At 40.6% G+C, this 20301-nt stretch overlaps 1 protein-coding gene across 4 annotated transcripts in view; it reads right to left on the bottom strand.

Annotated features, from left to right (window-relative positions):
- LOC126652448 (ubiquitin-associated protein 2-like) overlaps window positions 1-20301 on the bottom strand; it is a 59558-nt gene that overhangs the window by 4071 nt on the left and 35186 nt on the right. For 3 of the 4 annotated variants that reach the window (XM_050339206.1, XM_050339204.1, XM_050339203.1), the window contains exons 3-7: window positions 18719-18796; window positions 17489-17599; window positions 13391-13544; window positions 10246-10323; window positions 325-379 (exon numbers count right to left, since the gene is read on the bottom strand). In XM_050339206.1, the coding sequence (XP_050195163.1) occupies window positions 325-379; window positions 10246-10323; window positions 13391-13544; window positions 17489-17599; window positions 18719-18796 (476 nt within the window). Of the gene's footprint in view, window positions 1-324; window positions 380-8634; window positions 9432-10245; window positions 10324-13390; window positions 13545-17488; window positions 17600-18718; window positions 18797-20301 lie in introns of those variants that run through there. The other variant, XM_050339207.1, reaches the window with a different exon arrangement.

Genomic DNA, 20301 nt, shown 5'->3' with positions numbered 1-20301 from the left:
TTTTTAGTGACTTAGAACTATATGCACCACACAGAGCTTTCAGCCTCCAAGGCACTACTGATGGTTGCTACTGATAGGTAAAAATGGGTTCTCCAAGTCTGAGATATTAACATGAATTTACATTAGGTTTGTATAGGTGTGTCTAGTTAGAAATACTGTATTAAGACAAAAAAATCCATTAGTAATCTAAGAATTTTTTTTTAATTTTTGCATCTATATAGGTTAATCATACAGCAATATTAAGACATATAGTGTCAATATTGTCAATTAATATTGCCAGTGAGTTTGATCCTTGCCAAAATCTGTGCTCTGCATGTTTCTTACCCCATGCCTTGGGCTGAAAACCTCCCTGCTCCTCTCCCTCTGCCACGTCCAAACCCTAGGAGAGAAAACACCATATAACAGCAACAGCAGAGGAGACACCAATTGCTAGTCTGTCACATTAGAAAATATTATGGTTGATGAAAAAAAAGTACTGTAGTTAAATACCCTTTACTTCCCAAATTTCCCTAACACATGCAAGTAAGCTGTAGAGGTCCAAACCAAGTTGTCAGCAGAAACAAACTTGCAGGGTTTGAGTGGCAAACCTTGGAAAACAGAGGCTGACAAACATCCCGTGATCTAAGAAGCTGGACCCCTGTTACGAGATCTGTCAAAGTACAACCTTATAGATTAAGCTGGTTCCAGTAGAATCAAGAAAGGACTTCTTGAGATTATGTTATTTATGTCTAAAACCCCTTAATTCCTTTGATCCTGCTTGAAGAAAAATTAACCTATTTGGAAACTAGTAAAAACTTGTGTAACTTCTTAATTATCATAACCCATCCTTCCATTAACATGTCCAGCCCCCGAGGCCCTTAAAAATGTGTTTTCTGTCCAATAAAGCATTCCAGTTTTACCCCATACTGGGATCGTGTTAGTTTTGTTTTTTAGACAGCCACAGTAAACCACAGTTCATCTAAGACTGTGATTCAGCAGGACATACAATTCTTGGCTATCTTTTCTGTATCTAGTGAAGTAGCTCCAAATGCCAAGAAAAGGACTCACCTAAAGAATCATCCCACTAGACTGCTATTGCTAAATCATTAGACACTATTCAAAATTTTGTCCAATTTTTTACTCTTGTCTAAGATTCTTTAGAATCCCAGTCTTCCTGCATACTTTGGTCTCTCAAGAAATACCCTTTCACTTCTTATCTAAGGAGAAAGTTTAAATATTCTATTTACTTCCTTCTCTGACTCAGTCCACCCCTACCCTCCTGTGCTTACAATAATCTGTGACCACACATTCCTTCTGATTCCCCCTTAAGCATAACTACTGACATGAAAATTATCCAATTCAAATTAGTCAAACTTCCTTGTTATCACCCATAAGAATATTAATTTCTATTTTAACAACAACAAATATTTGTTACCTCCAATTTTGGTTACTGATCTCAGTTTATAAGTGTAAGTATAGAAGAATCTTTCAGGAAGATTTACTAGAGGAGACAAGGGTTTATGTCACTCAAGGAAGCTTTGCTGCCTGGGAAAGAGGCATCTTCCCAGGGATAGTCTTATGTGTTTTCTTCTGCTTTTCAGAGAGGCTGACTCCCTGGTACAAGAGGAGATAAGTTTCTTGCAGACATGCTTGAAGGCCCCTGCAGTGGGAGGCCCAGGTGAATAATAAAAGGCCCTGAGGAGAACAGCATGTGCGTTTTGGATGCCCAGTGCTTGCACCATCATGTCACTGTTCTCAGTTTTCAGAAATAAATTTTCCTAAATCCACCGCTGCCTGGTATCTGGGGTGCCTGCATGTAATCTTTCCTCACAACAAGTTTCTTAATATAGTGAATGGTATGTTGCATAGTGCTAAGAAGGAATGAAAATTTTTTTTTACTTAACCATGCATAAAGCACGTCTATGTAAACTGTTATAAACTATTTCTTACATGTGGCATATTTCTACATAGTTCTGGTGGAATTTTCTTCTTTTTTATAACCTCAATATCTGAGGTTTTGTTTGTTAGGTTTTTTTGAGGAAGACTATGTATATTATTTGGTATTACAAGAACAGGAAGAGGTTAAGAGCTGCTGACTGAGAAGAAAATGATGTTTATTTTAATGACAAAATTATGTGGTTATAAAAAGTCACTGAACAACTACAAGTTTACCAGAGTACAAAAGTTATAATCCTAAGTCACTGATACACTGGTTGTCCAAACATCAGAATTACCCATGATAGGCTTCAAATTTGGATCAAAATTACCCCTTATTTTCAGGGGACCATCTAAACGAAATAAACAGTAGTTCCAAGACATAGTAAATCCAGTTTAGAAAGTTCCTATTTTAATGACTTTCCTTTTCCTCCCCTCACCACTCATTCTTCTCCTTTCCCTAGTTCGCTGTCCATGTTTTTCAAAGACATTTCTGGACCTCTAAAATATTTTGGTGGTTTGACCTTGATTGGATGCCAGGTGCCCGGTAAAGCTGCTCTATCACTCCCCTCCACAAATGATCAAGGGAGAGATCACTCACCAATTATCGTCACAGGTTCAACAAACCTGACTTGGGGCAATTAATTAAATTTATTACTAATCAAAATCAGAGTAGGATAATGAGAAGTAAAACAAATCTTAAAAACACCTTCCCCCCAACTCCCCTCTCCTTTCCAGGCTTAACTTTATTCATGATTCTCTATCCCCTCCCCTCCAACGGTGCAGTGAGACAAGGAATGGAGGTTACGGACAGTTCATGGCATGTTGTTTCTGTCACTGTTTCCTCTTCAGGGAGAGGAGTCCTTTCCCTTCTCCTGTATACGGTCCCTCCCATAGGAGACTCCTTCACAAACTTTTCCAATGCAAGTCCTTCCCACAGGCTACATTTCTTCACAAACTGTTCCAGTGTGGCTCCCTTCCACGAGGTCAGCCCTTCAGGAACAGGTTGCTCCAGCCTGGGTCCCCCGTGGGGTCACAAGTCCTGCCAGCAAACCTGCTCCAGCATGGGCTCCTCTGTCCACGGGGCCACAGGTCCAGCCAGGAGCCTACTCCAGTGCAGACATCCCATGGGGTCACAGCCTCTTTCAGGCATCCCCCTGCTCCAGTGTGAGGCTCTTCTACAGGCTGCAGGGGGGTCTCTGCTCCCTCATGGACCTACACGGGCTGCAGGGGCACAGCTGCCCCACCATGGGCTGCACCATAGGTTGTAGGGGAATCTCAGCTCTGGCTCCTGGAGCACCTCCTCCCCACCCTTCACCACTGACCTTGGTGTGCGCAGAGCTGTTTCTTTCACATATTCTTCTCTCTTCTCTGGATGCAATTGCTTCTGTGCAATTTTTTTTTTCCTGTTCTTAAATATGTTCACAGAAGCATTACTACTGTTGCCGATTGTCTCAGCCTTGGTCACTGGCAGGTCTGTCTTGGAGCCAGCTGGCATTGGCTCTGTTGGACATGGGGTAGTTTCTCAGAGAAGCCACCCCTCTAGACCTCCCACCCCGCTACCAAAACCTTGCCACAAATACCCAAAACAAATATTTACTACCTACATTTTCAAGGACTTCTTAGAAACATCAAATTAGCAGGATAGCTTTATCCACATTTTGATGAAAGAGTTTACCCATATTTTATACAGAATGACAACCATGGAAACCTGTAGAGGAAGGATTCCCATCTAGCAACACAAAACAACAAGAACACAGAAGAATAAAGTCTGACACCAGCCCATTTCCCCCTCTTTACTCTCTTTTCACAATCTGGAGAGAAGACGAAGCAAATAACAAAATTACTGTCCTGTCTCATATAAAACCTCTTAACATTTCTTCACATTCTTTTACACTTGGATCTACAAACAGCTGCCTAAGATATCAAGGCAGAATTGCTTATTCATTTCTGTTCCAGGAACCCAGGACTGGGCAACTATGTTTACAGTTGATTCCAATCATAATTCCTGCAGCTATTACCCCTATCGAACATAATTTTAAACAATTAACTACTAAAATATGGTTTTGTTTCCTTTAACACTGTAACTCTGATCAACTGTGTATTGTTAGGGGTTTTGCCCACCAACCCATCCCTGGGGCTGAGGATGGTTTTGTCCAAGTGATTTCTGGACAAAAAAAACAATCAAAAAGTTCAGTGACGCCTTTGCTAATTACATCTTTAAGAAAACGGAAGAGAAGGTTGGTTGCGCAGTTGAAATTAGGAGCAGCAGCCATGTAGAAGAGTAGTGGGCCTGAGGAGGGCCAAGGCCCCCTCCTCCCCGGCTTGGGCCGGGGGGGGCAGGTGTAGTACTGAAGCCTCCCTTCTCTTCTGTAAAAGAGTGAAGAAAAAAAAAGTTTAAAAGATGAACTGTTTAGACGAGAAACTACTACAGAAGAATTCCAGCCATGAGATAACAGGACTTCCAAGGTCAAAGCTGGCAGTCTCAGGAGAGAGAAGAAAAGTTCGAAGGGGGGAGAGCTGCTTTTTTCTCCCTTTCACTCTCCCTCCCTTCAGCAGGGTAAAAACTGAAAAATAAAACCCTGCCACTTGTAAAAGTTTGTTGGGGTGAGGAGACCCCCCATGTGGCTCACAGAGGAGCTTGTGGATGTACCAGAGATTTGTGACTTTGACAGAAAGAGAAAAAGCCTTATGCTGGAGCAGAAGCAGCTCGGATGAGGCAGAGTCCTGTTGAAGACTTTGTGACCCTCGAAGGGGATGATGCTTATGCCGGAGCGGGACGGTTCGGATAAGCTTGGGATCTCAGTGAGAGATCCATGCTGCTGCTGTTGAAGATTTATGACCCTGAGGGGGATAAGGACCTATGCTGGAGCAGAAGACGGCTCAGGTGGGATATTGGGATCCGAGTAAGGGATCCAGACTAGACCCATGCCGAGAAGTCAATCAAGGACTGTTCTCCCATGGGGAGGGACCTCCATAGGGAAACAGGGGTGAACTCTTAAACCATTATCCCCTGTAACCCTGTGGAAGAAGATCCATAGTAAGCAAGTGTCCCCTTGCAAGCCTATGGAAGGAAACCCTTCAGGACCTGAGTAACCCCCAACCTTCGGTTTTAGCCCAGGAGGGGGATAGACCGAGCCCTGGAGGCCAACACAGAATGAGAGAGAGATAAAAGAATTCCAGTTGCGATGAGAGTGCTGCAAAGTTACTGAAGAGAAAAAGAGAACTGGAACTCCGAGAATGGAAAAGGACTGCTTCTCCTCCTTAGACTGATATAAAGGGAGGTGGGGGGAGAAGTATCTTCTGTAAATACATAATACCTTTTACTTAAGTAGAATTGTTGTAGATATAATTCTTTAGTTTTGGCTTGTTAATAATAAATACTCATACTTTTTTTTTCAATTCAGTCTCTTTTTGTCTGCATAAACCTTCTCTCAACTGATAGTAATTGTATGGGGAGTGTAAAAGTAAATTGAGCCAGGGCAAAACCACGACAATCTCCTTCACAACATTTCTTCCCACAAAACAGATGTGGGAAGCATGAGAAAGGTGTGTAGTATCACAACTCAGATGGGACTAGTTGATTAACTTAATCTATTCTGTAGAAAATCCAGTTTGCTGAGCTTGCAGACCTAAATCCTTTCACTGCAACAGTTGTTTTATTTTGAAATTCAGATTTTCACATTGACAGGTTTAAATTAAATGAAGACACTTTAAGGCTAAGAAAGAGGCTTAACAACAGCTCAAAGGAAAAGGAAATGCAGACTGGACGGGCAGGCAACACCTTAGATTTGCGCTTATGTCTGACTAGACAGTAATCAAAAAGTCCTGGTCTCTGCTATGGAAATGCAGAGCCAGCCATCCACCCAGCAGATGTCAAGGTGACAGAGGTTTAAGCCTTACGAAGAAATAAGGAGGCTAAGTATAGAAAATTTGCATTCTAGGTATTCCGTATTACCAAAACAAACACTGAAGTTATATTCAATATATTATATTGACATCATATATATATGATATATTACAATCATTTTGTCTTATTGGTTATCATAAAGCTAAAAGCATTGAATCAGTTTCACAATATACTGCATGTACTCTACCAACCATTTTTAGAATCATAGAATCACTAAGGTTGGAAAAGACCTCCAAGATCAAGTCCAACCATTGACCTAGCACCACTATACCATTTCCCCAAGTGCCACATCCACATGCCTTTTGAAAACTTCTACTTTCTTGTAGTGAGGGGCCCAGAACTGACCCCAGTGCTGAGTACATGGGGATGGTCACTGCCCTGGTCCTGTTGGTCACAGTATTTCTGATGCAAGCCAGGATGCCGTTGGCCTTCTTGGCCACCAGGACACACGCTGGCTCATGTCCAACCAGTTGTTGACCAGCACCCCGAGGTCCTTTTCTGCCGGGCAGCTTTCCAGCAACTCTGCCTCCAGCCTGTTGCACTGCATGGGATTGTTGTGATCAAAATGCAGGACCCAGCACTTTGCCTTGTTGAACCTCGTACAATTGTCCTCAGCCCACTGATCCAGCCTGTCCAGATCCTTCTGCAGAGCCTTCCTGCCCTCCAGCAATGAACGCTCCAGCCCAACTTGGTGTCAACTGCAAATTTACTGAGGGTGCACTCGATCCTCTCAACCAGATTACTGATAAACAGAACTGGCCCCTATACTTAACCCCGGGGAACATCACTAGTGACCGGCCACCAATGGGATTTAACTCCATTCACCAACACTCTCTAGGCCTGACCATTCAGTCAGTTTTCTACCCAGCCAACAGTGTACCCATCTAAGCCATGAGTAGCCCGTTTCTCCAGGAGAATGTTGTGGGAGACAGTGTTAAAGGTTTTATTTTAGTCTAAGTAGACAACATCCACAGGCTTTCTCTCATCCACTAGGTGGATCGCCCTGTCATAGGAGATCAGGTTGGTCAAGCAGGCCTTTCATAGCCCCATGCTGGCTGGGTCTGATCACCTGGTTGTCCTGTACGTGCCACATGATGGCACTCAATATGATCTGCTCAGTGACCTTCCCCAGTACCAAGGTCAGGCTAACAGGCCTGGAGTTCCCCAGATAGTTCATCTGACCCTTCTTGTAGGTGGTTAGCCAGGACTGCTGATAAATGATTGAAAGTGACTTGGTGAGCACTTCTGTCAGCTCCCTCAGTACCCTTGGGTGGATCCCATCCAGCCCCATGGACTTGTGTGTGTCTAAGTGGTGTAGCAGGTTGCTGACCATTTGACCTTGGATTATGTGGGCTTCATTCTGCTTCCTGTCCCTGTCTTCCAGCTCAGGGGGCTGGGTGCCCTGAGAACAACTGGTCTTGTTAATAAAGACTGAGGCAAAGGCGGCATTAAGTACCTCAGTTTTTTCCTCATCCTTTGTCACTATGTTTCCCCACATGCCCAATTAAGGATATTCTCCTTGGCCCTCCTTTTGCTGCTGATATATTTATAGAAACTTTTATTGTCTTTATGGCAGTAGCCAGATTAAGTTCTAGCTGGGCTTTGGCCCTTCTAATTTCCTTCCAACATCCTTGTAGTCCTCCAAGTTGCCTGCCCCTTCTTCCAAAGCTAATACACCCTTTTCTCCTGAGTTCCAGCCAAAGTTCTTTGTTCAGTCAGGCCTGTGGTCTTCCCTGCTGGTTCGTCTTTCAGCACATGGGGACAGTCTGTTCCTGCACCTTTAGGATTTCCTTCTTGAACAACGTCCAACCTTCCTGGGTCCCTTTGCCCTTCAGGACTGCCTCCCAAGGGACTCCATCAACCAGTCTCCTTAACATGCTATTGCCTACAGCACCAAGACTGAAATACTCATTATCAGGGGTTTTCCCCCTCAGTCAACATCATATTTTCACCACAGTGTCAATCCCATTTCTGCTATTTTCAGTGCATATAATTTCTTAAAATTATATTGTTCTACAGTGAAGCAGTAACACAATGGCCCAGCAAATATTCCCCTAGAAAGCAGTCAGTAAGATAACTACAGTCTGAGCAGTTTGCTTAAAATAGAGCAAGATAGTGTGTTCCACAAATATTAGCTGACCCCTAGATTACTTTGCACACTTCATTAAAAATTTTGGGAAAAGGGTTCTGTAGTGATTACTAGCCATCTATTTACTTGAAGCTGAAGTACTTTATTCCACATTTGACTATTCTATGTAACAGAAAAGAAAGGCTACCAGATAAAATAACAGGAAGATTTTTATTATTATTTTTACTAATATCCAAAGAAAGAAGGTCATGCATCCCTGAAATACTGAAAAGTAAATTACACAACTTTATACAACTCCCTGCAGATTTCAAGGGTTTTGTCATGGTTTAGGAGTGGCAGTCCCTAATTTAGTGCCCCCTCCCCCCCACTTGCTCTCCTCCCTCTGGTGGGAGGTACAAAAGGCAGAGATTACTGGTTGAGATAAAACAATGTACTGGAAACAGCAATGAGATAAGAAAATCAACAGTAACAGTAACATTATTAATAACAAAAGTGTCTAAAAAGAGAGTGATTTACATGCAAAAAAAATGCTCACTGAATGACTTGGCACATTGTGACACCTGCAATGAACAAAATGGCAGGGGGGACCCTCCATCACCTTTTTCGCCCCCTCCTTCCCAGAAGCTAGAGTCCCTTACTTCAGCACCCACCCCCCCAGTGTATAGGTGGTATAGAATAACCTCCTAGCCACACCCACACACCTCTAGGCTCCACCCTCTCACAGTTACTGCAAAAAGTTAACTCTGTCCTGGTCAAAAAACTGGACAGGTTTGCATTATAAAATGTAATTAGATATTTCCTGCCACAGAATAAACACACTTGTAATATAGGGATACTGAATTCAACCAGTTTATCACAGACAGTTGAAAACACTTCATTAAGATACTTTTCTCACATTAATGTATGGTCTAAAATACTTGGTAGAGAGATATAGTAATATTACGCACATGGTGCTAATAACACCAAGGTTGTGGGTTTGATCCCCCTATGGGCCATTCATTTAAGAGTTGGACTCGATCCTTGGTGGATCCCTTCCAACTCAGAGTATTCTGTGATTCTTCAGTCAGATAGGTCAGTGTTTTGGCTTAAGACATATGATATTCATCTAGAGAGCAACAGTGTATTGTTCATAAGGTTAAAAAGCAAAAAAACAGACTGCATTTGAAATTAACCTATAACTTTCGCCCAGCAATTTTAAGAAGTCCTACCTTTATAATTTCCGTATAAAGTATTATTTAATAAAACAAATAACTGAAATATTTACATTCCATCAACAGTGCTAACATACCAAAAAATTGTAGCTGTGAACTGTACCACAACCTCCCCACAAGGCTACTTCTCTGCACATGCCATTTGGCATTTGTTGATTCACAGACACAACCGAGTCATTCTTGTAACCCTTTGGAAGCTACATGTCTTTGCATCTTTCCACTCCTTCAAGATGCAGATCTGGATCAATGGAGTTGTATGTGCCTGTCTTTGAATGCTTCATTGCTGGATATTCCAAAGAAGAGAGCCCTTTGAAGGCAGAGTTTTTCACCAATCAGACATTGCTTAAGTACATTAGTTCTGTTATGCGCTTTATCAATTTAACTCATTTAATACCCACTTCCCCACACAATCTGCACTGTACCTGTTACTCTTACTCTAAGAAGAAACAAGCCTCCAACTCATGAAAATCCAAACCAACTACACATCCCTTGATTCTACATCAAATTCATTATCAACACCTTTCCTACCTCTTCTATAGGATAGGATCAGAGTTGTACCTAAGACTCTGTAGTATTCTTTCTCCACAGTTCTTCTCATCAAATCCTCTATACCAAATTCCTTCTGTCACCAAAAAGCCTCTAAGGGGGCTTGTACTTTGATTGGTTACCGAAAACAGAAGGTAAGCCTGACAACCAGATTCACCCCAAAGGAACAGTACAAGTACACATCAAATCATTTCTTGAGAGTTCTACAGATGGAATCTTATACTCTCCTGCAGTCAAGGTATATCCTGCAGAGCCCAGCACACTCCTACTCTCAGGAGGTTGGAATGAGTTGATCTGGGAAAACAGCTCTCCATAGCCAGAGCACACCAGCCTGCTACACAGGAAATTACCATAAAAATGATCTGTGTCAATTCTTTTAAGTTGTTCTGAGACCAAAACATGAAAAGGGGTAAGGGAGAGGAATGTATCTAAATTAAAGGTGGCTGAAATGCTTATGGAATCAAAGGATAACCAACAAATGCTTAAAAAGAAGCGTTTAAAGAAATAAATAGGAGAGTTCCATTTCAGGATATGAAATCATTGGTGCTAGTCCTGCACCAATGCTACCATCTCACCTCTCACATGGCCAAGTTTCCCACGGTCTGAAGGTCTATCTCCTTGATTGTTGCCCACTCCATTCTCTTCAGCTCTAACTGTGGAGAGAGGACAGCTTAAGAGACTCATACATGAGACAGTATAGCCATCTGCTTAACCTGAACCTCAAAAGAAAAGGCAAGATTTTAAAGTAGGTTGGTTAATACATCTCAGTCACCCGTCTTCTTTGGAGCCCAGCTACAAGCAAGTTATGTTTACTTTGCCCTAGACAATTAGGAAGTGTAAGTGTAGAAGACCCTTCTGGAAGAGTTATTACGAGGAGATGGTTTATTTCGCTTAAGAAAGCTTTCCCTGCCTGGAAAGAGGCATCTTTCCCAGTGTCATGGTTTTGCTTGTTCTGGGAAACTAAGCAGCAATTTTCCCTTCCCCCTGCCCACTGTGTGAAAGGGATGTTGAATGGGCAAGTTGGCTGTGCCTTGGGCAATGGACTAACACAAAAGAACTGGTTAGCAGAGTCACATCCCAAGTTGATGGCCCTCAAGAGTCTGTGGGGAGGGGTGAGGAGTTGTCTTTACTTTTTTTCTCCTCTCCTGGGAAACGGCAGGAACTTCTTGTTGCCTGAGTTGGGACAAGGTCTGGGTGGCAGGAGCTTGGAGGTGGCTTTGTTCTCAGCCTGGTTGCCCGGTAGGTTTTGTTTTGGTTTTTTTTTCCTCTCCTGGCCCTGGTTCGCCTGCGACTTGTTTTTTCTACCCAGTCCAGAACCTGCTTGGATTTTCATCAGAGAGGAACTGTTCGGGAGGGAGGTCACCTTCTTACCCTCCTCCGTTCCCATCAAAGGAAAGGGGAAACCACATGGTCCATCTGGAGAAAGAGTGAGTTCCTGTTGGGAAGAACTTTTTTTTCTTTCCCTCCTTTTTCCCCTTTCCCAGTGAGGAGGAGGGAAGATCTCCATTTTCAGCTTCTCCAGCACACCCGGGGGCTCCAACAGCGCTCCCTGCTGGCCAGCACAGAGCACTGTAGGATCTGCATCTCCAGTGATCCAACAGTTCCCCCTGCTGACTGTGGTTAGAATTGCACCAAAGGGCACAACTGAACTGTTTACCTTTGTTTGTTTGTTTGTTTTTGAAGGGGATTATTTTTGGGTATAGGATTATTGTTTGATTGTTTTATTTGTGTTCTTTCGTTGTTCTGCCAATACATATATATCCTTTAAAAAAGGGTTGTTATTTTTTCCATCTTCCACACTTTCTCAAATGGAGCCTCTTAATTTCGTATTTACAAGTGCTTAGAGGGAGGAGTTTGGGTCTTCCTCATAACTCATCCTCAGCAAAACGCTTGTGTCTCATTAAACTGAGACACCTAGAGATAGTTTTAGATGATTTCTCCTCCCATATTCCAGAGGAGTTGACTCCTTGGGTACGAGAGAAAATGAGTTCTTGCAGACATGTCTGAAGACCCCATGGCAGGGGATGCTGGGAACAATAAAAGCCCAAGAAGAACAAGGGGTGTGTCTTAGGTCCAGTGCAGTTTTGTACCGAGATGTTAAGTGTTCTCGACTTTGGAAATAAATTCTCCTAAATCCTTCCACTGCCTGGTATTTTGGGGGTACCTGCATGCATTTAACCTTTACAGGAAGTAAAATATCTAAAAAGAGGGAAATGCCCCTCAGTAGACACACTTCATTTGTGTTGGGTTTTTGGAGGGGAGAAAGGCAGTGTTTTGGAACCTACACTATTAATTATGGCCTCACCTCTTTAATGAGGTAGGAAATAAGGCTGCCTCATACTATGCTTCCTCAATAACAGGCTGAGTGGCAACAGTGAAAGAATAACCAAGAACACCAACTCTTCTGTCTGCCAATACCACATCCCTGTACAACCAGGGAAACTCAAAAGAACTCTCCTCTGTATTTAAATTAGAGGGATAACAACAGAGTGAAGATGAGGCATTAGAAAAGTACTGCACCTTAACTATTTAATGGAAAACTCCTGAGGAAGTACTCCAAAAGATGGATGGCTCTTTGATGGAAAAAAAAGACTGGTCACTTAAAACACTTGTGAAATTTTGCACTGCTCAACTTTTCCTAATGGCAGCAACAAAATCATTAATGCCTGGACTGGGAAGAGATATCAAGATTTGGAAATTACCTGGAAAACATCTTTAATTCCAGTTTACAAAAAGAGACAAGTAGCATCTGGCTCTGGAAAAAATTTTGCCCCTCAGTTTAATTTTGATGGATCTGATTTCAATTTTTCTAAGCATAGTTGCAAGTTTTATTACTATTTTTTCCTATCTTTGTCATTATTCTACAAAGATTCACAATGTCTTCACTGGCACAATACTTGAAGATATTCCAATAATTAATTAGAAGAATTGGCTAATATTGTAAATATTTTTCCTGCTTTTAAGTGAAAAGCTAAACACATTTTTTTTCATTCTAGTTTCTCTGCTCATCTATCAGTGTTGTGTATGGTCCTTACAGACAATGTATGTAGCTTTGATACTGTTGATAAAACTTAATCAAAAAAAAGCAATGTGCAAACAATGGTGATCTAATGTGATGCTACCTACCTTGGAAACATCAGTTTGCTTTTGTACAATGTATTATTGCACCTGTATAAGCTGTAGAAAAAATTTTAATGTTTCAACCCACAAAGAACTTTCTGTGTTGTAGAAACTCACCTTTGGTTGGCTTATGAGTAACATATGCTAGAGAGTAATAATGATCCCAGTCTTTTCATTCCCCTTATAAAAAGATGAGAACATCTTCAGGTTCTCCCACTCATAAAAGGAGATTAAATCAAAGCTGGATAATTTTTTCATTAAAAGAAAAAAAAGTGTATCAGCTGGGCAGCAACATATTTGCTTTTCAAGCAGTCTTACAAAGTCAATTATAAAACTTAGAAAAAGAACAGCAATTTCTACAAGATCAATCAAAAAAGGACAGAAATTTAAATTGAATGTCTCTGAATAAACACAGACCATCCCAAAACCAAGTCACATTGACACATTGAGCATGCCTGTTGCATAAACAGGTTATGATCCCTTTCAGTGCTGAGCTATAGCTTGGACAGACTTTACTCCATTAAGCATTTGCTCCTTACTCAGCCAGTTTCAGCTGCAAGAAAAGTTTCTGAATGTTTAAAAATGAGCCCCTGTACGTACACTCTCGGCCACGGCTGCCTCCTCTTCCCCGCCTGTTGGAACTTCCCCATCCGCGGCTCATTTCTCTGTCCCCTCGTTTCTCTCTGTTCTCTTTGTTTTCCAAACCTTCCTTTCCAAGGTTTTTCTTCTTTCCCCCTACAGTCTCCCAAGAAGTCTATTTGGATAGAAGTAGATACAAAAATCAAAAAGGAAGAGACAGCTCTCAATGCATACTTCTACCTCACACCCCTACAGCTCATGGGAAAAAACCAGATATTTGCATAACATAACATATGTAAAAATTGCAAACTACACTCACACAAATAGAAACATAAGCTGTATTTTTGGAAAGAGATGAAAAAAACAAGTTTTAAAAGTTGGATTTTCTTATGGAATGTGAGAATCCCAAATATTTCTGGCTATAATGGCCTTTTGCTAGTTCAAGGAAGCCTAGATACCACCACAACACAGAAAATCTGCAAAGCCAGCAACAGTTTCCCTCTCAACTACCTCCATAAATCTAGCAAGGGAGCATGTACAGATCTATCCTTTTCTCCAAAGGAAGTGAAAAAATGCTTACAAGCATCATTGAACAAGAGACTGCTGAGAGTAAGTACATGGTTGGGGGGTAACCATTATCCAGATGTACTAGAATTCAAGTACCAAGAGATAGAATGACGAAACAATAACTTGGGAAGACTGGAACTTTAGCTTTAATATTAAACTCCATCTTTAAAATAAATTCAGGGATCATATCAGCTCTATAGAAGTTGAAAATAAAACAACTAAAACACTCTCCAAGAATAGCACAACAACTCATATATTATGCAACTGCGTGGTTAGTCTATTGAGCCATTAGATGCAAAGGAAAGAAGAAAGGTATTATTTGCAAACCATTAAGATGGCAGATAGGTTTATGTATATGTCCCCATGTCTAGGAGTTTATAGTCTAGGTAAGGTATTTGAGTGGTAAATTTGCATACACAAATGAGGTGGCATCAACTATGAAGCACTACATAAAACCATAACCTCTGACAGGCACCTGTAACCAACAAAAAAAATTGGCTATCAATACTTTCAGGTCCTGTCCTATCTCAGAGAATCACAGAATATCCTGAATTGGAAGGGACTCACAAGGACCATCAAGTCCAACTCTTAAATGAATGGCCCATACAGGGATTGAACCCACAACCTTGGCATTATTACCACCATGCTCTAACCAACTGATCTAATCTCAGGGTCAAAGTGAAGTGCAGACAGCACAGATTAGAAGTACAAAACTATATATTTGAGCAACACCACTTTATTTGTGAAGCAGAAAACTGTTTCCCCAGTAACTATGTAACTGTATTATGCACTAAAACACTTTTTTAGAAATTTCACAGGAGAAAAAAAAATACTGTAATGGGTTTGTTACCCTCCCTTAGAGGGAAACAGGATAGATCACCTGATGTATATTTTACCAATAAGATATTCCATACCATGTTATGTCAGCCTAGATATAAAAGAGACAGGAAGGAAGCAAGTCCTTCCTTCTCTTCCGGGTAGCTGTGCAGTGTAGTCGGGCTGTCTCTTCGGAGCAGGAGAGCGTTCATTGTGGGAAAGTAGTTTCTGTTGTTAATTCTTCTCTGTGTATACTGTTTATAATTTTCTCTTTTCCTCTCTATGTAAATATGAAGCTATTTTTCTTGGCATTTTCGGTTCTGTAGGGTTTTTTTCCTTCCCTTCTTTCCCCATTCCCTCCTCCCCTTCCCTTTGGAGGGAAGTGGGCGCAGGTCCAGTGGATACATGGTGTTCAGCCAAGGTCAAACCACTACAAATACCTGTACTGACAACTGAAGAACCAAGTTATATAGTTCAGAATGCACTACTATTTCACTGATGGGCATGATGCCAAAAGATCTTCAAACATTTTAAGAAATACCCAAAACTGGATGAGTCTGCAAAGCTTAAGAGGAAGCAGCCTCTCCTTAGTAAGGTTTTACATGACTTGGGAAGGATCAGTAAAAGGATGTCTATGAAAGCATTGGATCCATGCTTTCCCAAAATATAATTTTGAGGAAAGCCTCAAAAAGTTGGACATGTCCTTTGAGATACAGTATGGTGCTACCTTTGGGCATGGAAATCCATCACAGACTATTGAAGCCATCTCTTTTTGTAAGGGAGTTAACTGATTACAATTTCAGCTGAGGATGCCTGAGGCAACCCAAATGACAACTGTGGGCCTGACCTTCAAAAATATATAACAGAAGCCTTCTTGCTGGCCTGATCTTAGATGGAAAGAAGAATAATCTGAAAGGTCCCCTTTGTTCTATCTTGAAAGGTTTAGGAAGTAACACATGGTCAGGCATAAAATGGATCTTATGCCTGTAGGAAGTTAAATGAATAGAAGTCTTGGGCAAAGAAACATGCCCTACTCTACTCTCATCCACAAGCCTCTGTCTATCCAAAGCCAGACTGACACAACTGTTGCAAGTCTTCACAAAGACTAACAGTCACACAGCATAAAGCCTTAAAGATCATAGTATTAAATAAAAAAAACAACAAAACTGGTAGAGTACCAAAGAAATTATAAATAGACATTATAGCTACCACTCCTTGTTCTTTTAATTCCTTAATTTGGATAGACACATTTTCTTCCAAATGAGGTAAAAAAAGCTTCTAGACTATCAAAGCAGAGTGAAATTAGAAAAAGAGATTTGGGAATCTGCATTCAGAACTAGTATCACCTCTGCTTCCAACCTTACATCAAATCCACAGTTAAAATGTTCTGGAGTATAATGGCCTTCAAGTTGAAGGCCCACAAATTTGCATAAAGAAGAATAAATTTATTCACGTTCTGACGTGGACCCCTTCTAATTAATACTCCTTCCTTCTTGAGCCTTTCGAGTTCTCTGTATTTGTTTGAGTTGCATTTTATCTACAGAGTGCAGTGAGTTCAGAGGGACTTGTCAAAAGAGCAGAACATATGGATATGTTCCTTCTAATTGAGGAGTTCAGAAAGTTTCTTCCCTGTCATGATCATTTAGAAAAAATTTGCTGAAGAAAGCATTTAAAACTCTCTATCAATCAGGAAACTATTTTAACTAGAAAATGGCAAATACAAGAAGTACAAGAGAACACAAAACCATCACATTACCAACACAGATTTAATCAAGATGAGATGCTCCCTTCTCTTCTCAACTTGCCAGTTTGCTCAGTATTATATATTTCTGTGTTTTAGATGACCTCACCTCTGATAAATGAAAAGGGAAAGAAAGTCCCCTCAGTCAGAACACTATGTGTTCTAGATTTAAGGTGTGTGGGGGTGGGTTTCCTCATTAACAATAAGACAGACTACACATTCTGACAAATCACAGGAACTACTGAATATTCAACATTAAGAAAGGAAGTCCAGGTTTCTTTCCCAATTTAGATGAGATGTAATCTAGTGTACTGTCTTGGACAAACTGTAAGAAATCCCTCCAGCAAAAGCTTCAACTGCAGAAAGACATTTTCCTGGTACCTCTTGGGATAGAAAATTGCTCAGTGCAACATTCTAAAGGGACATTATTTGTTGGTATATACACATTGTTTAGTCTCCTCTTTCTGGTTTTCAATGAAGTCATGCAAATGAGCAACAGTGAATGGATACTTGTATCCTCTTCTGCCATTAGTAGCATTGTCAATGCAACTTTCAGATGTGGAGACCTCCTCCAACTTCAATACTGGCAATGCACACCTACAGAAGTTGCACAACTTTAAATATCTGCCTGCCCTTTAGGTTTATAAAGATTGTCTTTTGAGGTAAACACTTAGGTCTCATGGTTGTGAGATTCTACAAACATTGCATCAAAAACAAGTCTGTGTCTGAAAGAGCAATGATTTCTGCTGCAGTTAAAATTGTTGCATGTAAATGAAAGCCAAAAGATTCTGTAAGAAACCAGCTAAACATCCTCAATGTTTTCAAGGTTCAGTCTACTCTAAGGTATTCATGAAGTAGAAAAGCTGTCCTGGTCTCCATTTCCTTCAAAAGAATTTGGAGACATGGAAATTGAAAGTTTCCAAAATATGACTTTCTCAATCACTTCTAAGAAGTAGAAACAGAAAGAATGGTTTAATAGGAAAGTAAAACCTTACCGTGTCTGAAATTCCTTCCAGCAATATGTTAATTGCTCTGTTCATGTCCTCATTACAATCATGTAGTGCCACTATGCACTCATCCTGGGTTTTCCCCGTCACTTCCATAAGCTGGCAGTAAGAGTCAGATATATTAAAATATCCAAATTATCTTCATAAGAAAATAAGAGTACCACCACAGATTCCAAAAAAGTGCATAGTTACTGTGTCAGAGTAAAATAAAATACTAAATAAAGGTAAACACAAATTAAAGCACTCTTTCACATTTTTTTTCCCTTTAACATTATACTTAAAGATTTCCTATGCAGAACTTAATTCTTATCCTTCCCACCAGCACAGCTACAGGCACCATTGATGAGGGTAATTTGGCTTCAGGAAGTACAGGACTTCACTTCTGGCACATCAACAAAACAAGTTTATAACAACAAAAAGTACTTAACGCTTCAGAGGAGGTTTTACAAAGAAAAATTAAAGAAAGACATTTGCTTGTCTGTTGCATGAATGCATTCAAGATAATTCTCCTTCTGGGTGTACTCCTCAGTTCCTTGTGAGCGGTGATGTGTTCACTAGGACAAAATCACTGATATCCACAGAAGAACAGGGACACAGATTCTCAATACTGCTTGAATTAATGGTCTCAGCCATAACTGGGTAAAGGAAGTTTGAGCATCGACACTCAGAAAACTCATCACGGTAGAGGAAATGGTGTGAGATTTCATTTTCACAGTGTGATTTATCATTTTAATGCATACACACATCTGGGAGGTCAGATTTTTCTTTTTTTAAATAATGCCTAAATTTACCTTTAAGCTATGATTCTATGATTTTTACTTTTCCTGAAAAACAGACAATATATTGGCAAACTCAGTTTACAAAGGTGACATTTTTCCTATGTGCATGTACACGTGGACAAGCTGAATGCACACTCTATTCTATCATTAACCATCAGGACCATACTAAAGAGATACAGTCTGGAAGAGATTAGCACAGATGAGTTTTGGATTAAAAACCACCAAAGGAAAATACATCAGTATAATTATATAGTCATAGCTATATTGCCACACAAATTCTTGAAAACAGACTTCACAGTGCAATAAGAGCACCTTTATCTAGTTAAACTTCTGTCCTTATGAAGAAAGTTTCATCTAAATCAGAAACAGATGCTCTAGCTCCAAAACACAAGTCAATTTTGTTGCAGGGCATAAAAACTCTGTACCATAAGAAACATACTTGTTTCACTTTATCTTCAAAATCTGTATCATTCTTATCATAGATCATCTGAGCAAGGCGAATCTGTTCTGCTGTTGCCTGAAAAACAAAAACATCCAATAAAGTTCACAAAAGTAAACTATATTTTTAAAAAGTATCTCCTAGTTATCACAGAATCACAGAGTATTCTGAGTGTGAAGGGACGCATGAGAATCATCAAAGTCCAACTCCTGGCCCTGCACAGGAGACCCCAACAATCCCACCATGTGCCTGATAGCATTGTCCAAACGCTTCTTGAACTCAGACAAGCTTGGGGATGTGCCCACTGCCCTGGGGAGCCTGTTTCAGTGCCCAACCACCCTCTGGGGGAAGAATCTTTTTCTAATATCCAACCTAAACCTCCCCTGACACAACTTCAGGCCATTCCCTCACATCCTGTCACTGGTCACTAGAGAGTGTCCCTTTATTTTTTTTCTCTCAAGATTCTCAAAAAGAACATACACAACGAGCACAGAGGTGCTACAGGGAAGGGATTAATATCTCCTCTATGCCCATTTTGTAGTTATAAAGTTAGCTAAAACAGAAGTAATTTCAACACGTTCCAACCTATTGGAACCACAGTTAAAGGTCACCACATAATGAAATAGAATTTACCACAGAAACTTACACTTTGATATTACTTTTATTTAGTATCTACCACTGCAGAGATAGAGTTTTATCATAACCTCAAGATCTGCTCATGAATGGCTGCACTTATTTTCTTTATAACTGAATACCAGTCTCTGAAAACTGCTAAAGAATCTTGCTATTGATTAAATATTTGGTGCTTCTGTGATGTTTCTGGACAACAAATCCATGCTGGTAACTTCTCCAACAGCTGAAATACTAAAATGGATGGATGCAGTAAAGAGCCATAAACCCAAATAGGCTATAGCTGCCCCAGAAGAAAAAAATTCGAAAGCACTAATGTCACATCATACAGGTCACTCATCATAGTGCAGCATCTGCAGCCTACTTGAACTGCACTCCCATGAAAATACCAAAGATAACAGTACGCTACATGAACCTGGACCTCATTTGATTTCTGCTCAAACAGAAGAGGCTACTATCTCATGCTAGAGAAGGTTGATACTGAAGAGAGCCAGGACCCAAAATGCGAGTTGATGTGCTGCAGAAGACTTCATTATTGAGAAGGGGACCACATCATCTCCTGAAATTCTTGACAGAAAGGATTCATCCTGGGCAGTCTCACTTGACAGAATACACACATGAAATTCTGTGACTCATGAGTTCAGACTTCATCAGTTTCAAACTGCTTCGCTTTTGGAGTTTACCACAAATGCAAGCTCTAGAGGAGGTCTCCAAGTGTAAATCCTGAGAAGAGTCTAAAAAAAATTACTCCACCATATGACATCAGTTACTTATTTTCTGAGAAGTTACTGCAGCTGTCCCAGTTCCTTGAGGGAGATACTTGCTTTCCTCAATGTTCCAAGACAATTAGTTAAATACTCTGTACTACTTCACATTTTCAAAGTGCCATTCTGACAGCTTCCTATGTCAGTCGGTAACACAGAGGTGAGTCTGCTCTGGAGTTCCCTGAGCAC

The sequence above is a fragment of the Myiozetetes cayanensis genome, unplaced genomic scaffold, assembly GCF_022539395.1.
Source record: "Myiozetetes cayanensis isolate MyiCay16 unplaced genomic scaffold, myiCay2020 scf87, whole genome shotgun sequence".
NCBI lineage: Eukaryota > Metazoa > Chordata > Aves > Passeriformes > Tyrannidae > Myiozetetes > Myiozetetes cayanensis.
Note: the sequence above shows the minus strand (reverse complement) of the source record. Positions and strands in the feature narration are given on the sequence as shown.